Source organism: Buteo buteo, chromosome 5 (genome assembly GCF_964188355.1).
Source record: "Buteo buteo chromosome 5, bButBut1.hap1.1, whole genome shotgun sequence".
NCBI lineage: Eukaryota > Metazoa > Chordata > Aves > Accipitriformes > Accipitridae > Buteo > Buteo buteo.
Window position 1 is genome coordinate 29,174,361 of NC_134175.1, and position 12,154 is coordinate 29,186,514.

General features: G+C 48.7%; 2 protein-coding genes across 3 annotated transcripts; both read right to left on the reverse strand.

The window, feature by feature from the left end:
* Positions 1-1,540: 1,540 nt before the first annotated feature.
* HOXD9 (homeobox D9) lies at positions 1,541-5,285 on the reverse strand. 2 transcript variants are annotated; one of them, XM_075028392.1, is made up of 3 exons: positions 5,157-5,285; positions 3,036-3,641; positions 1,541-2,620 (listed from the first exon to the last, which is right to left on the reverse strand). In XM_075028392.1, the coding sequence occupies exons 1-3, from the start codon at positions 5,158-5,160 to the stop codon at positions 2,379-2,381; spliced, it is 852 nt and encodes a 283-aa protein (XP_074884493.1). In that variant the 5' UTR covers positions 5,161-5,285; the 3' UTR covers positions 1,541-2,378. The 2 variants fall into 2 exon arrangements, with proteins under 2 accessions (XP_074884493.1, XP_074884492.1); XM_075028391.1 differs by lacking the exon at positions 5,157-5,285 and having other exon boundaries at positions 3,036-3,925.
* Positions 5,286-7,371: 2,086 nt separating this feature from the next.
* On the reverse strand, positions 7,372-10,285 carry HOXD10 (homeobox D10). Its single transcript, XM_075028390.1, has 2 exons — positions 9,457-10,285; positions 7,372-8,046 (listed from the first exon to the last, which is right to left on the reverse strand). The coding sequence occupies exons 1-2, from the start codon at positions 10,196-10,198 to the stop codon at positions 7,769-7,771; spliced, it is 1,020 nt and encodes a 339-aa protein (XP_074884491.1). The 5' UTR covers positions 10,199-10,285; the 3' UTR covers positions 7,372-7,768.
* Between the last annotated feature and the right edge of the window lie 1,869 nt (positions 10,286-12,154).

Consider the following 12,154-nt stretch of genomic DNA (forward strand, 5'->3'; position numbering starts at 1 on the left):
GGGTAGGAATGAAAATATTGTTCAGTTTGACACTAAAAGTAATTTCCATGGAAGAACTGCGTTTCGTCGTTCGAGAGGTTTGGCTTTCTTTCTGCCGTTTTGAAATAAACGCACGCAATATTAGAAATAGGTAAACAAAGGGGAAAAAAAATAAAATATACAAGGTAAAATCTGTCAATCTGCTGAAGGTAAAATATTAAAAAGCGCTGGTGTGAGCTTGGTGACAATTCCTTACCAGAGGCTCTGCTGGAATCAACATAATCGAGTGTGTGGCAAGAATATTGTTTACGTGTTGTTAGTTATAGATCACCCCCCTCCATGGTTATTTTCGAAAATATGGAGGCTAACATCGTAGGATTCATCGCAGTAGAATATCCAATAAAATACATTTCAACAAATCAGTGGACTTTGTAAAACCTCTTAGTTTCGTGACCTTCGGGTCTTTTTTGAGTCTGTTGCCTTGGCCCAACGCTGACATATTGAAATTTATAGTCCAAGATTTTAAGACCTAGTTTGTCTGCATTTTTTGGCTTTTTTTCCCCCCTCTAACAAACACAAACATCAAAATAAGGTGGTTTCAAAGAAAAGCGCCATAGCATATCGTAAACTCATTAGGTCCAGACGTCTAGCCATCTCAATGGTTTTATTATACCACGGTTCTTCCTGTTTTAAAAGAATTATAGGTATCTTCTCGACAATGGATGGGAAGCAATGCAACACCTTTTCCTGGCACTGCATGCTTTTGCCTTTTTTTTTTTTTTTTTTTTTTCCAGAGGTAAAAAAACCTTAAGCACCAGGTCTCTCAGCTCTCCCCTTAATCTTGAATTAACCGAACTGCTCGTAAATATTTACGGGTCCTTCATTTTAATGGTTGCTCTTTAAACAAAGCATTTTTTACAATGAACTTCATCTCAATTATCTTGATAAAGTCATGTGTGTTTATAAATGCAGAAGGCATGAGACGCTTTCCTAAATGAGCTCCCGCCAACAAAGCTGAACGTTTGGAAGCAGCGGTGTGTCGTCCCCCCCCCCCCGAGCTTCCCAACCTTCAGATTAAAGGGCGCAGAGGTTGGAAAGTGCCGCCCCCCCCCCCCAAAAAAAAAAAAAAAAAAAAAAAAAGGTTTAAGCGAAGAGGCATCGTTTTGCTTCGTTGGCTCTGGAGGAGCGGTACCGAAATATTTCCTACGTTATCCCAAGAGATCGCTGGTGTTTCACCGACCGCTCGCCCGGGAGGCGTTCGGGAGGGGTAGGGCAGCGGGCGCACCTCTCCGCCGCTGACCTCCAAGAGCAAATGTCTATCAGGCGCTGGGGGGTGGGGGGCAAGTGGTTTTCCTCCGGCCTTTGCGGCTGCCGGAGGTGCTGCTGTCCCGGCGGCGCGGCCGGGCTTTCTCGCGGGCCCGGCCCGGCCGCGCTCGGCCCGCGGCGGGCTCCGCGGGGGCTCCGCGGAGGCTCCGCGGGGACTGCGCGGCGGGGTCGGCGGCGCGGAGGGCATCGCGAGGGGCGCACAGATTTCTCCTCTCACCGCAGCGCTGTCGTTCGGTCACGGCAGACTTTATTGTGTAATAACTGACAACAATTACAACAGGTCCGTAGTTCGAGACACGGGGTGGTTAATTAATACAACAGTCACCGGGGGCAGGGACGCCAGCTAGCCGGGGGACCGGGAGACGTTAGGCCTATTGCGAACGGCTTCAAGGATGAGACAACCTCCTAATAGTGCACTAAAGGGGGGGGGGGGGAAAGCTCGTGGCCTCGCTGTGGCATCTATTGCGAAGGAGCGAAATTCAGACCTAGAAAGCAGAGGGTTTGGGTAAGGTTTCCTCTTAAGTAAATCGTGGACAACACAGCACCCCCATTGATTTACGCGACTGTAATTTAATATATATTTTATTATCGTAATTATAATTAATTTCCTTACCTTTATTTTGGCAAAGTAACTATCTAGACTACCTCACTTTTAAGAAACATGTCAAACATTTAACATCAGATAGAGTTCCCAAAGCTAACGTGCACTCACAATATCACCAACCAAACGGTCTGGAAAGGAGGAGGGGGGGATGAAGCGACTCTGCAAAACACGTTGGCGAGCAAGACAAAATTTCCCAAAATACCTGACATAGACCACGTTTCACTTCTATCTAAAAAAAAAAAAAAAAAAAAAAAAAAAAAGACCAGATTGATTTAAAGTTCCTGGGGTGGGGGCCGCGGGAGGAGGAGGAGAAAAGTATGGGGGGGCTGAGAGGGCAGAGGAAGAGTAAAACCAAACCAACCAACCAAAAAAAAAAACCCAACCCCCCACAACAAAACCCCAAAACAAGACCCCAAGCCCCAAACTCAAAACTAAAGCAATATTCCCCAACTGCGTTTCTACCCCAGCGTTAGTCTCCTTTATTGCCTTTCTCCTTGTTCATCTTTTTCATTTTCATTCTTCTGTTCTGAAACCAGATTTTGACCTGTCTCTCTGTGAGATTTAAAATCCTAGCTACTTCGTAACGGCGGTCTCGGGTGAGGTACATGTTAAAGAGAAATTCCTTTTCCAGTTCCAGAGTTTGATACTTTGTGTAGGGACAACGCTTTTTCCTCGTTGAACGAGCGTGGATCCAGTTTGCTGCAGGGTTATCTGGAAGAAGGGAGGTATATAGGGAACGGGGGGCGGGGGGGGGGGGAGAGAAAGGTCGTTAAATTAATTTAACGAAGGATGGACTGTTTTCACAACTTTGGAGGAATTATCATAAAAGCCTTAATGCCCCAGTCTGTTTACTGTACAAATGATGTCTTGATGGTAGGTGGTTATGTGGAGTCTTTTATGGGTGCTTGTTGCTGCTTGCGCTGGGGTAGGCGTCTAGACGTTTTTATAGGTTAGTAAAACTATCAGTTTTGCACATTCGAGCCTTACAGGTTTCGGCAATAAATCAAAGGGGCAATTTCTTTCTTTCTTTCTTTCTCTCCTTCTTTCTTTCTTTCTCTCCCTCCTCTCTGCCCCTCTCTCTGCCTCTCTCCCCCCCCCCTTTTTTTTTTTTTTTTTTTTTACTTACTTGGGTCAAGTTGCTGCTGTTTCTCCTCCTTCAGATCGCTGCTCGGGCTGGGGTTGTGGCTGCAGGCGGCGGGGTCCTTGGAGCTGCCGGCAGCCGCCTTCTCCCGGGGCTCCTGGAGGAAGGAGCTGCACGTGTACTCGGGCACACCGATCCCCTGGGACTCCCGGGACGAGGAGCACTCAGTCCTTTTGGAGGAGGAGGAGGAGGAGGAGGAAGACGAGGAGGCGGCTGCTCCCGTCTCCGGCTTTATCCCGTAGTGGCGCCCGTTGGAGGAGCCGGAGCTGGACGCGGAGCCGCCGCCGCCGCCGCCGCTGCCGCCGCCGCCGCCGCCCGGGAAGCCCGGAAAGGGCTCAATCCAGGAGCGCACGTAGCGGCCGGCGTCGGCTGCCCCTAAGTGGGGCTGGTGCATGTAGGGGTGGTAGATCCCGGTCATTGCCGCAGACGGCTGAGGGTGAACCGTGGACCAGGAGGTGGAGAACACGGTGGATTTTGGTGCAAAGCTACAGGAGGAAAAATCTGAACTCTCTGCAACACCTGATGGCCTGGAGGTCGCACTGTGACCTCCCTGGACGAATCTACTCCCGTAAACTTCTTCGCTTTCATGGCCTATGAGAGAATCGACATAATAGTTACTTATGGTGCCACTAGACGACATTTTAGGCTCCCCTCTTAGTCATATAAAAGGTTACACTGTTAACTGTATATGATACCCTCCCGGAGAACAATCGTAGTATTTTGCAGACTGCAACCCTCAACCATTGGTTGCGGAGCCCACGTGATCATATTTACCAATACTGCGAGTAAATCAATCCGCTAAACTGGGGCTGCTGTGATTAAAAAAAAAATCATCATCAACAACGGCCCCGCACAGCGCGCCGCGCCGGCTGCCTGCCCGGACCGCGCCGGGGCCGCCCGCCCTGCCCGCCCTGCCCGCCCTGCCTGCCCGCTTGCCCGCCCGCCCTGCCTGCCTGCCCTGCCCTGCCCTGCCCGCCTGCCTGCCCTGCTTGCCCGCCCGCCCTGCCCGCCTTCGCTGCCCGCCTGCCCTGCCCGCCCGCCTGCCTGCCTGCCTGCCCGCCCGCCTGCCTGCCCTGCCTGCCCCGGGCGCGGCGGGCGTGGCCGCCCTGGCAGCCCACGGCCGCGGCGGGCGCGGACTATTTCTTCACCTCCTTTGAGTGATTTCTGCCATTCATTTCTTAATCAATGAGAGGCAGGGTGTTTAAATAAATCCAACAGCCTTGGCTTGCTAATCACACTCCAAGCTGCTGAGGAAACCCGCTGGGAAAGGGGGATTCTTGCCTGTAAAAACAAACCATCGCAAGCTGGGACTGTAACGACTTCTCATAAAACAGGAAAATGTTACAGTAAAAGCACATTGCGGTACTTCCATATTTCAGAGCATGTGCGGGCATTATTATCCGCTCCCCCCCACCCCCGGGCAGAAAGTTTCCATGGAAAGGACACACTTTTTAAGAGAGATGCCCATTGTGTTGTTTTAAAACAGGTGGAAGACCTCTGTAATGATTTTATGCCTTTCAATAAAAATTTTATGAGGTGTATTTGATTATAGATTAATGTGTCCCTAATAAAATGGACGGATGGAAACAGCAAAGCCTGTGTCTCCGAGCACAACTGACGTGTGGCTGAACACATGCTCCCGTATCTGCGAAACTCTGGGGCTACGCAGCTCCCACGCAGCCCCCCTCACGCTGCCCAGCGCGGCCCGGGAGGGGACGCGGGCAAAGGCTGCCCAGCGGAGGCCGCCTGGCCCCGCAGCGGGCAGCGCCGCAGCCGCGGGGCTGGGGCCGCGAAGGCAGGCGGGCAGGCAGGCGGGCAGGCAGGCAGGCGGGCAGGCAGGCAGGCAGGCCCGCTGCGGCCCGCGGGGCTGCCGCTGCCCCCCGCTCGCCGGCGGAGCTGCCCCCGCCGCCCCTAGTCCGGCGGGAGCCGGGCCGGGCCGCGCTGGCCACGTTCAATGCCTACGTGAGATTTTTGCCCGCTTTGCTTGCTTTTCCTCCCCCCCCCCCCCTCCCTTCCGTTCCCTTCCCCTCCCCTCCCCTGCCGCCCGGCCCGGTTATCCTTCCCCGAGAGAAGGGGTGCCCGGCTAGTACGGAAAAACCAGATTACCCATGGTCTTCTGCCCACGCCTGCTCTCCCGAGCGAGGGACGGTGGCTGTGTCGGGATCTGGAGGAAACGCACAGAGTTAGTGGAGAGCCCGCAGCACAGCCCGCCGAGGGCACGAACAACAGCACTGAGAAAACACTTCCTACTCGCGGGCCGTTATGAGGAAGGGACTGAAATTCCTGTTTATTTAATGATTTATTACTCTCGTAGGTTTTCTTCCTTTTTTCCTTCTCTTTCTGTTTTTCCTTTTCTTTTTTTTTAACTTTTTTTTTTTTTTTTTTTTTTTTGTCATCTCGCTTTAGCGTTTTCCTTTGCGTTTTCATACTTCTCTTATATTTTTCTCGAGAAGTAGGGTTTGTGGTATGGTGAAGAATTGCCTCTCGCTTCACACAGATATAAATTGATCAAGCAGGCAGATTAGAGTTAGCCTCCTTTTTTATATACGTTAAACACTTGGTATGGAGCCAGCTAATTACTTCCCACTGCTGGAACTTCTTTGGCGATGTAGCGAGTATCTTTAAAGGAAAAGAAAAGACGGTTCAAATGTATGCAATATTTAAAGAGGGGGCTTTTTTAAGCACCGCTTTGTTGTTTGTTTTCGAAACGAGAGCAGGCACAAAATACCTACGTGCTTGTGGCTCCCGCAGCTTCAAAATGATGATGCTTTGGTTTGAAGAAAATACATCTCTGCCCTACAAGTAAACGTGCGCACGAGAAAGTCTTGGCTTCAATTAAATATCAGCGACAAGAGAGCAAAATACAACGCCAGCAGCTGCAATATGAGCAGCATCAGTGTCACCAAGTCAGACAACATTGGCACTATCTTGCGTTTCGTTTCTTGATTTAGAAACTGCTTAGGGGAGGAATGGGCGTTGATTGTGAGCGAGCTGGTTTCCCATCACAAACAGTAGCCACGCTATTTTTCCAGCACTGTTTGAAGGTGAAAGTATGCCCAAGTATTTGCACTTCAGTTTGGAGTCATGTTCATTTGCAAGCCATTTGCAGTTCTGCTTAGTATTTCTGCTCACACAGGCACCCACCCGCTCTCACATACACACGCCCTTCCTCAGCTTCCAGCGCAGAGCCCTGCTAATAACATTTTTCAGCTATGTACAGAAAGGGTTAAGAGTCGTGAACTTCATTATCTGGATGTGTGCTACTAAAATGGAATTGCGCGAAATAAAACGATCTCTGAGCAAACAGAAACAGTGCAGGGTGACAAAAGTAGGTCTGAAGAGGCTGGTGTACTTTTGTAAGCACGCTTGGGAGCGTTTCTGCTCAAAAAAGCCAACCTTGCCAGATGTTTGAGGGAGTATTTTCCCATCCACCATCTTCTGAAAGCTCTTGAGCTGACCAAGAACCGAACTGATTAACATTTAGTTATACCCAGCTTTGCATTTGGTATGATGGTTTGGTTTTTTTTTTAAGCGAGTAAAGACACGAAATCAAAGTCTACAGAGTGTAAGCACGCAGTGACTGATATTTTTTAAATCAACATATGAACGTCAAATAAAATGACACACATATTGCTGACAGCTTGTAGTAGAAAGATTTTTTTATCACTTACCATTTATGAGTTGATTGGATGAGGATGTCCAGTTTAGGTCATAATATTTTACTACGTTTTTCTTTTTTTTTTTCCTTTCTCTCTCTCTCTCTCTTTTTTTTTTTTTTTTTTTGCATTCAGTTTGTCAGACTGCGAACATCACACAACATTTTATCAATTAATCATTTGTTTACAGTCACAATTATAAATGAATTAGGTTTACATCATTTCCCGCCCCAGTCTCCACCCCACCCCTAAAAAAAGGAAGGGGAAAAAAAAAAAAAGAAAGAAAAGGGGGGGGAGAAAGAAAGGAAACCAGGCAGACACACACAAAGACCAGAAAATGGCAAAGAAGGTACATCAGTCCAAAGAGCTGCTGGTAGAGAAAGGTCAGGAGACCAACCTGCATCCGTATTTTAAACATTTGTAGAAAACCAAAGGAACCGCAGTAGTTTACAGAGTTTATTGCATTATACATGCGAACAGAACATGCACAAGGACATATTGCTGCTGAACGACTACTATTCCACATATGCACCACAAGGAAATGTCTACAATGGAGAAGAAGGAAATATTCCATTTTACGAAGGACAATCTCTAAGTTCATTTGCGAGGATAGTTACATTATAATGTGCTTCTCTTTCCCCCCGCCCCCAAAGTTCTCCCCCCCCCCTTCTTTTTCTTAAAGTATTGAATGTACTCAAAACGTTATGGCCCGTGTAACAGCCCCACATAAATACCATTTTGTTAGTAAAAACATGAAAAAGTCACATTGCTTGGATGTTCGACAGTTCCAATAAGTTAAGACCAAATGATAATATTCAATAATAGTTACCCTGCATTACGATGAGAACAAAAATAAATTACACGTGCTAGGTTTTATATATACTCATCATAGTAATACATATTCACTTGCAGCGCTAAAAGAAGGACGAAAAGTCACATTCTATCAGAAAAAAAAACCAAAACAAAACTGGAAAATGCCGGGTTTTGCCAGAGTCTCTCCTGCCTTTAGCAAGTGGCGGTGCTGTGCCCATTCCTCACTGGTGCCCCCCCCGGGGTTAGGGTTTAAGAGAAGGTCAGATTAGCGGTCAGTTCCCGGATTCGGTTCTCCCTGCTCATCTTCTTAAGCTTCATTCTGCGGTTTTGAAACCAAATCTTGACCTGCCTGTCAGTGAGGTTTACGCTCTTACTGATCTCTAGACGGCGCTCTCGAGTGAGATACATATTGAATAAGAACTCTTTCTCTAATTCCAGTGTTTGGTGTTTAGTATAAGGACACCTCTTCTTTCTGCCACTCTTTGCAGTTAGCCAATTGCTTGTTGGAGTATCAGACTTGATTTCCTCTATCAAAATCAAAGAAGAAGAAGAAAAAAAAATCAAAAATACCTCAGGCTGTTAGAGTGTACCCTTGGCCATGACCCCTCCTCTGCAGCGTCTGGCAGATATGGTGGATGTGGGCATTAAACACGGCTCGGGTGAGGTGTGGGCACCGGGAGGGGACCTGCTGCCAGGCTGGGCTCGCCCGTCCCCACCACACGGCTCCCTGCCTTGCGGCCGCCCCGCACTCCTGCCCCTTCCACAAACGGGCTCTCAAGTTTTCAGCTGGCGCTTAGCATTTCGACAATATTTAACCTGCCATCAGCCCCATGGCCGCATTTTAACGGGTCTAGCCTCGCCATGGCCGCCTCGGGCTCCCACGACACTTGCTACGAAAATACCCCAATTGCAAAATACCCTCGCGCTGTATTTTGAAGCAGCATCCCCCCAGCCATCAGCTGAATTACACGAGCACACCTAGGAGCAGACATAGACGTTTTCCCAGCCACAAAGATATACAAGAAATGAACACCCTCTGCCTCGGATTTTTTTTTTTTTCATTTTCCTTTTAGATTTTTTTTCCCCCACCAGAAAGAAATCTGCCCCACATCAACCTAGACCTGGGCTGTTAAGTATAATTCAGATAAAGAGAATCTCCATGCACACGTAGGGTAAAAATCGACCTAGAGGTTGCAAAGTACATTTTGATAGGAGAAAATTTCCCGTTTTGGGATTCTTCGACACACGCCGTTCGAAAGGAAGGCTTTAGGGCACTTTTAAAGGGAAAATAAAATCAGATTGCGACCACCTTTAGCTTTCAAACGCATTTCAAAATACTGTTGCACTTTTGGAGACCAACCCAAGGTTATCTAAAGCACCACATTGAAATATTCCACCTTTGGACCAGGCAGATAGCGGGCTGCTGCTTTCATTGTGCATTTGTTTCCAACTTTACCCAGCCTGGTAGCACCTACTCCTCACCTATTTTAATAGGATCGTAATTAACTTTAAATGCAATCAAACCGCAGTAAGGCTCAGTGGAAAAAAAAAAAAAAAAAAAACTAGGAAAAAAATCAGCGAAATATTACGAGAGAAAAGTTGAGCTGGTCGTATTTTACAACCTCCAGACCTGCTTTTTTAGAGGTATGGGGCTGCTTTTGGCTGCTGCAGCGCATTAAGGAGCACACGGCTATATTCCCCCGCACCACAGAGGCAGTCTGCATGCACGAGAGAGGCAGATCTCTACAGAAAATCTTTGGACCCTTTTGCGTGGCATTTTTGCCTGCCAAAATCTTCAGAGACACAGCACCTGCAGCCCGATACTCCTTAGCATTAAATGTGATGGCTGTGATGCTCGTTAGTATATGCGAGCGTGCTTTATGGTGCTGGCGTGTTGGAGTTACACCACGGCACGGCTTAAACTCGGTAATACAGACCTTTACTCTCCTTCTCCTGGACTTCTGGGCTGGACACGGAGCCTTCGGGCAGGCAGCTCCGCTCGTCTTGCAACGTGGACTTGGGCTCGGGACTTTCCACTTGAGAGACTTTAGCGGTGCTGTCTTGGTTGGTCGGGTTTTCATTCATTTTCTTTTCCAGCTGAAGTTGAGCAGATATCTGCGGTTTGGAGCTGCCGCGAGGGTTTAACTGTAACATTACAGTTGAACTCGTTTCAGGGCTATTATTGTACTCTTGGGTTTTCCCAGTGGCGTAGGTCTGGCTCAGTCTAAAATATCCTGGGACGGGAACCTCGGGGTTCTCAATGGGGCATGATTCAGACACCAGCCTCTGGTAGGAAGGGACGTCTGCAGAAATGAGTTTGGATCTCTTATCGGAATACATGCAGCAATTGCTTTCTTCCTTAATATTTGTAGTGAAGGAACAAGTGGGGACCTGCTGTGTAACAGGTTGCTCTATTCGACAAGATCTGTTCGGGTCTGTCCAAGTGTCTACTTGAGGTATATAAGGATGTACATTCATACCCATATTTTGGTGATTAACTTCTCTTTTAGCCAGAGACGGAAGGAGTCCACAGGTTTGCATCCCATACGTCCCAATGTCTGTGCTAGGTGGCATATACATGCTGGCGCTGTTGGAGTAGAAACTGTCACTCCTGCACGCACTGATGAGAGAATCTACTAAAAAAGTATTAGCGGCAGGAGAGCTGTTGGGAAAGGACATTTTGGGGCGGAATTTGAGGAAGAGAGATTGTGTCCTTTGTAGGCTGACATCTCTAGGAAAACATTCCCGTGTAATTGCGGATGCCTCCGCGCGACCACATGACAGCCGGGCCAATGGCAGCGCCCGCCGCCCCGCGCCCCGCCGCCCCGCCGCTGACGCGCCCCGCCGCGCCGCCCCGCCGCGCCCCGCCGCGGTCAACAGCGACCCCTAGGCCGCCGCGCCGGCACCGCACCGCACCGCCCCGCCGCGCCGCGCCGCGCCGCGCCGCGCCCGCCGCCCGCGCTGCGGCAGCCGGCCCGGGCCCGCCGCCCCGCGCGCCGGCCCCCCCCCGCTCCTGCCCCCCCCGCCTCCGCGCCGCGGAGCCTCCGCGGGCGCGGAGCGCCCCCCCCAACCCCCCCCCCACCGCCCCCCCCGGGTGGCACGGCGGGCGGAAAAACGTGCCTCCCCGTGATGGCTGCTGTAAAAGCCCCGCTCCTGACAAGTGCGGGGACAAAAGGTTGCGGGATTTATTAATGCGTATTAAGGAGAATCAGGGGCGATCAATAAAAGCCTCATCTACATTCTTGGGCTACTTGGTAATTTTCTTGCTTCTGAAGCTTTTTCAAGAGTTATACCCTCTGTTGCCGCGCACGGGAAGATATTTTATTAACAAATCAATCGAGACTTTGTAAAGGATAAGATTAATAGTTAAGATTTAGCATAATGGCGTTCGCGTTATGAATTATTGAAAATTATACTATTGATTTTTTTCCTCGCTGCTAACCGAGAAGGTCAATTTTTGTTTTAACACAAATCGTCAAATATTAAAAGCCAGACTTTTGTCATAACTCGAGTTTTATAGGGAGGCTACATTCCTAAAATTATTTTACAATGCTCTCTCCCGACCGCCTGGGAAAAAAAAAAAAAGTGGGTTTTTCACTTGCCCTGGAAACTGAAAGCATCATAAAGACAATTTCTCCTTCTGTAGTGTTGCTCATTAAAAAACATGCAGAAACTCATACCCTCACTGCAACTCTTCGAGCAACTTTTTCCTTCCCTTTCTTTCTTTCTTTTTTTTTTTTTTTTTGGAAGAGAATGATAAATGCATCTGTATTTTTTATATATATATATATGAAACAAAAAAAAAAGACCGAAGGTGACAGTAACTGTCTACATGGCAAATCAGGTCTTTTTCGTCCCAATATTTTAAACGTGTTTTACTGTTTTTCCCTCCACTTCGTACCCATCTTTCCACCCGCAGCTATTACGTTTGAAATAGTAATGGTACAAACTCTTTCTTATTCTTTTTCCTCCCCTTTCTTTCTTTTTTCCTTCTTTTCTTTTCTTTCTTTCTTTCTTTTTTTTTTTTTTTTAACTGTCCTCAAACTGGAGTATTTCTTATCTGGGACCAGTGTTGTCAAGGACTCCCATCCAGACAAAGTGAACTTGTTGATAATTTTTGTTTCGGGCTCGTCCGCCTGTTTATTTTGGGCCTTTCTACCGTCAAACCACCCTTTCAGACCCCCAAGAGCAGGCAGCGCGTGAAAGGATTTTAAGAAATTTAGGCGCGTCTTCCGCGCAGCTGAAACCACGCGTTTTCCACCAGCGTGGAGTTGAATTTTCCCTCGTTTCCTGGCATTTGGGCGTTTTGCACTTTTGCGCCGTACGCTTTGCCCTGCTGGAAACAATAACCCTATTTAAAATTTCGCTGTGGCAATGAGACAGACCTTTCAAAACCTTATCGCAGCTGTTCAAATACAACATCATTGTCAGGTTAAGAGCCAGTGTCCTTTATAGCTGCGCTCTCCGGCTCCCGGCTTGCCGGCGAGTTTAAATATTACCTTCGTCCTACTCGCTGCTTTCGAGCCCTTTTCGCAGCAGCAGCCGCCGCAGCAGCCGCCGCCGCCGCAGCCGCCGCCGCCGCCGCCGCAGCCCCTGCGCCTGGCGCAGCCCCCTGCCCTCTCCGGGCACGCTTCG

Coding starts and splice junctions, on each gene's coding strand:
- HOXD9 (XM_075028391.1), bottom strand. CDS start 3,690: ATGTCGTCTAGTGGCACCATAAGTAACTATTATGTCGATTCTCTCATA. Junction 2,621..3,035: donor ACAGCAGCAACTTGACCCAA/GTAAGTAAAAAA, acceptor CCCTTCTTCCAG/ATAACCCTGCAGCAAACTGG.
- HOXD10 (XM_075028390.1), bottom strand. CDS start 10,198: ATGTCCTTTCCCAACAGCTCTCCTGCCGCTAATACTTTTTTAGTAGAT. Junction 8,047..9,456: donor CCAGGAGAAGGAGAGTAAAG/GTCTGTATTACC, acceptor TGATTTTGATAG/AGGAAATCAAGTCTGATACT.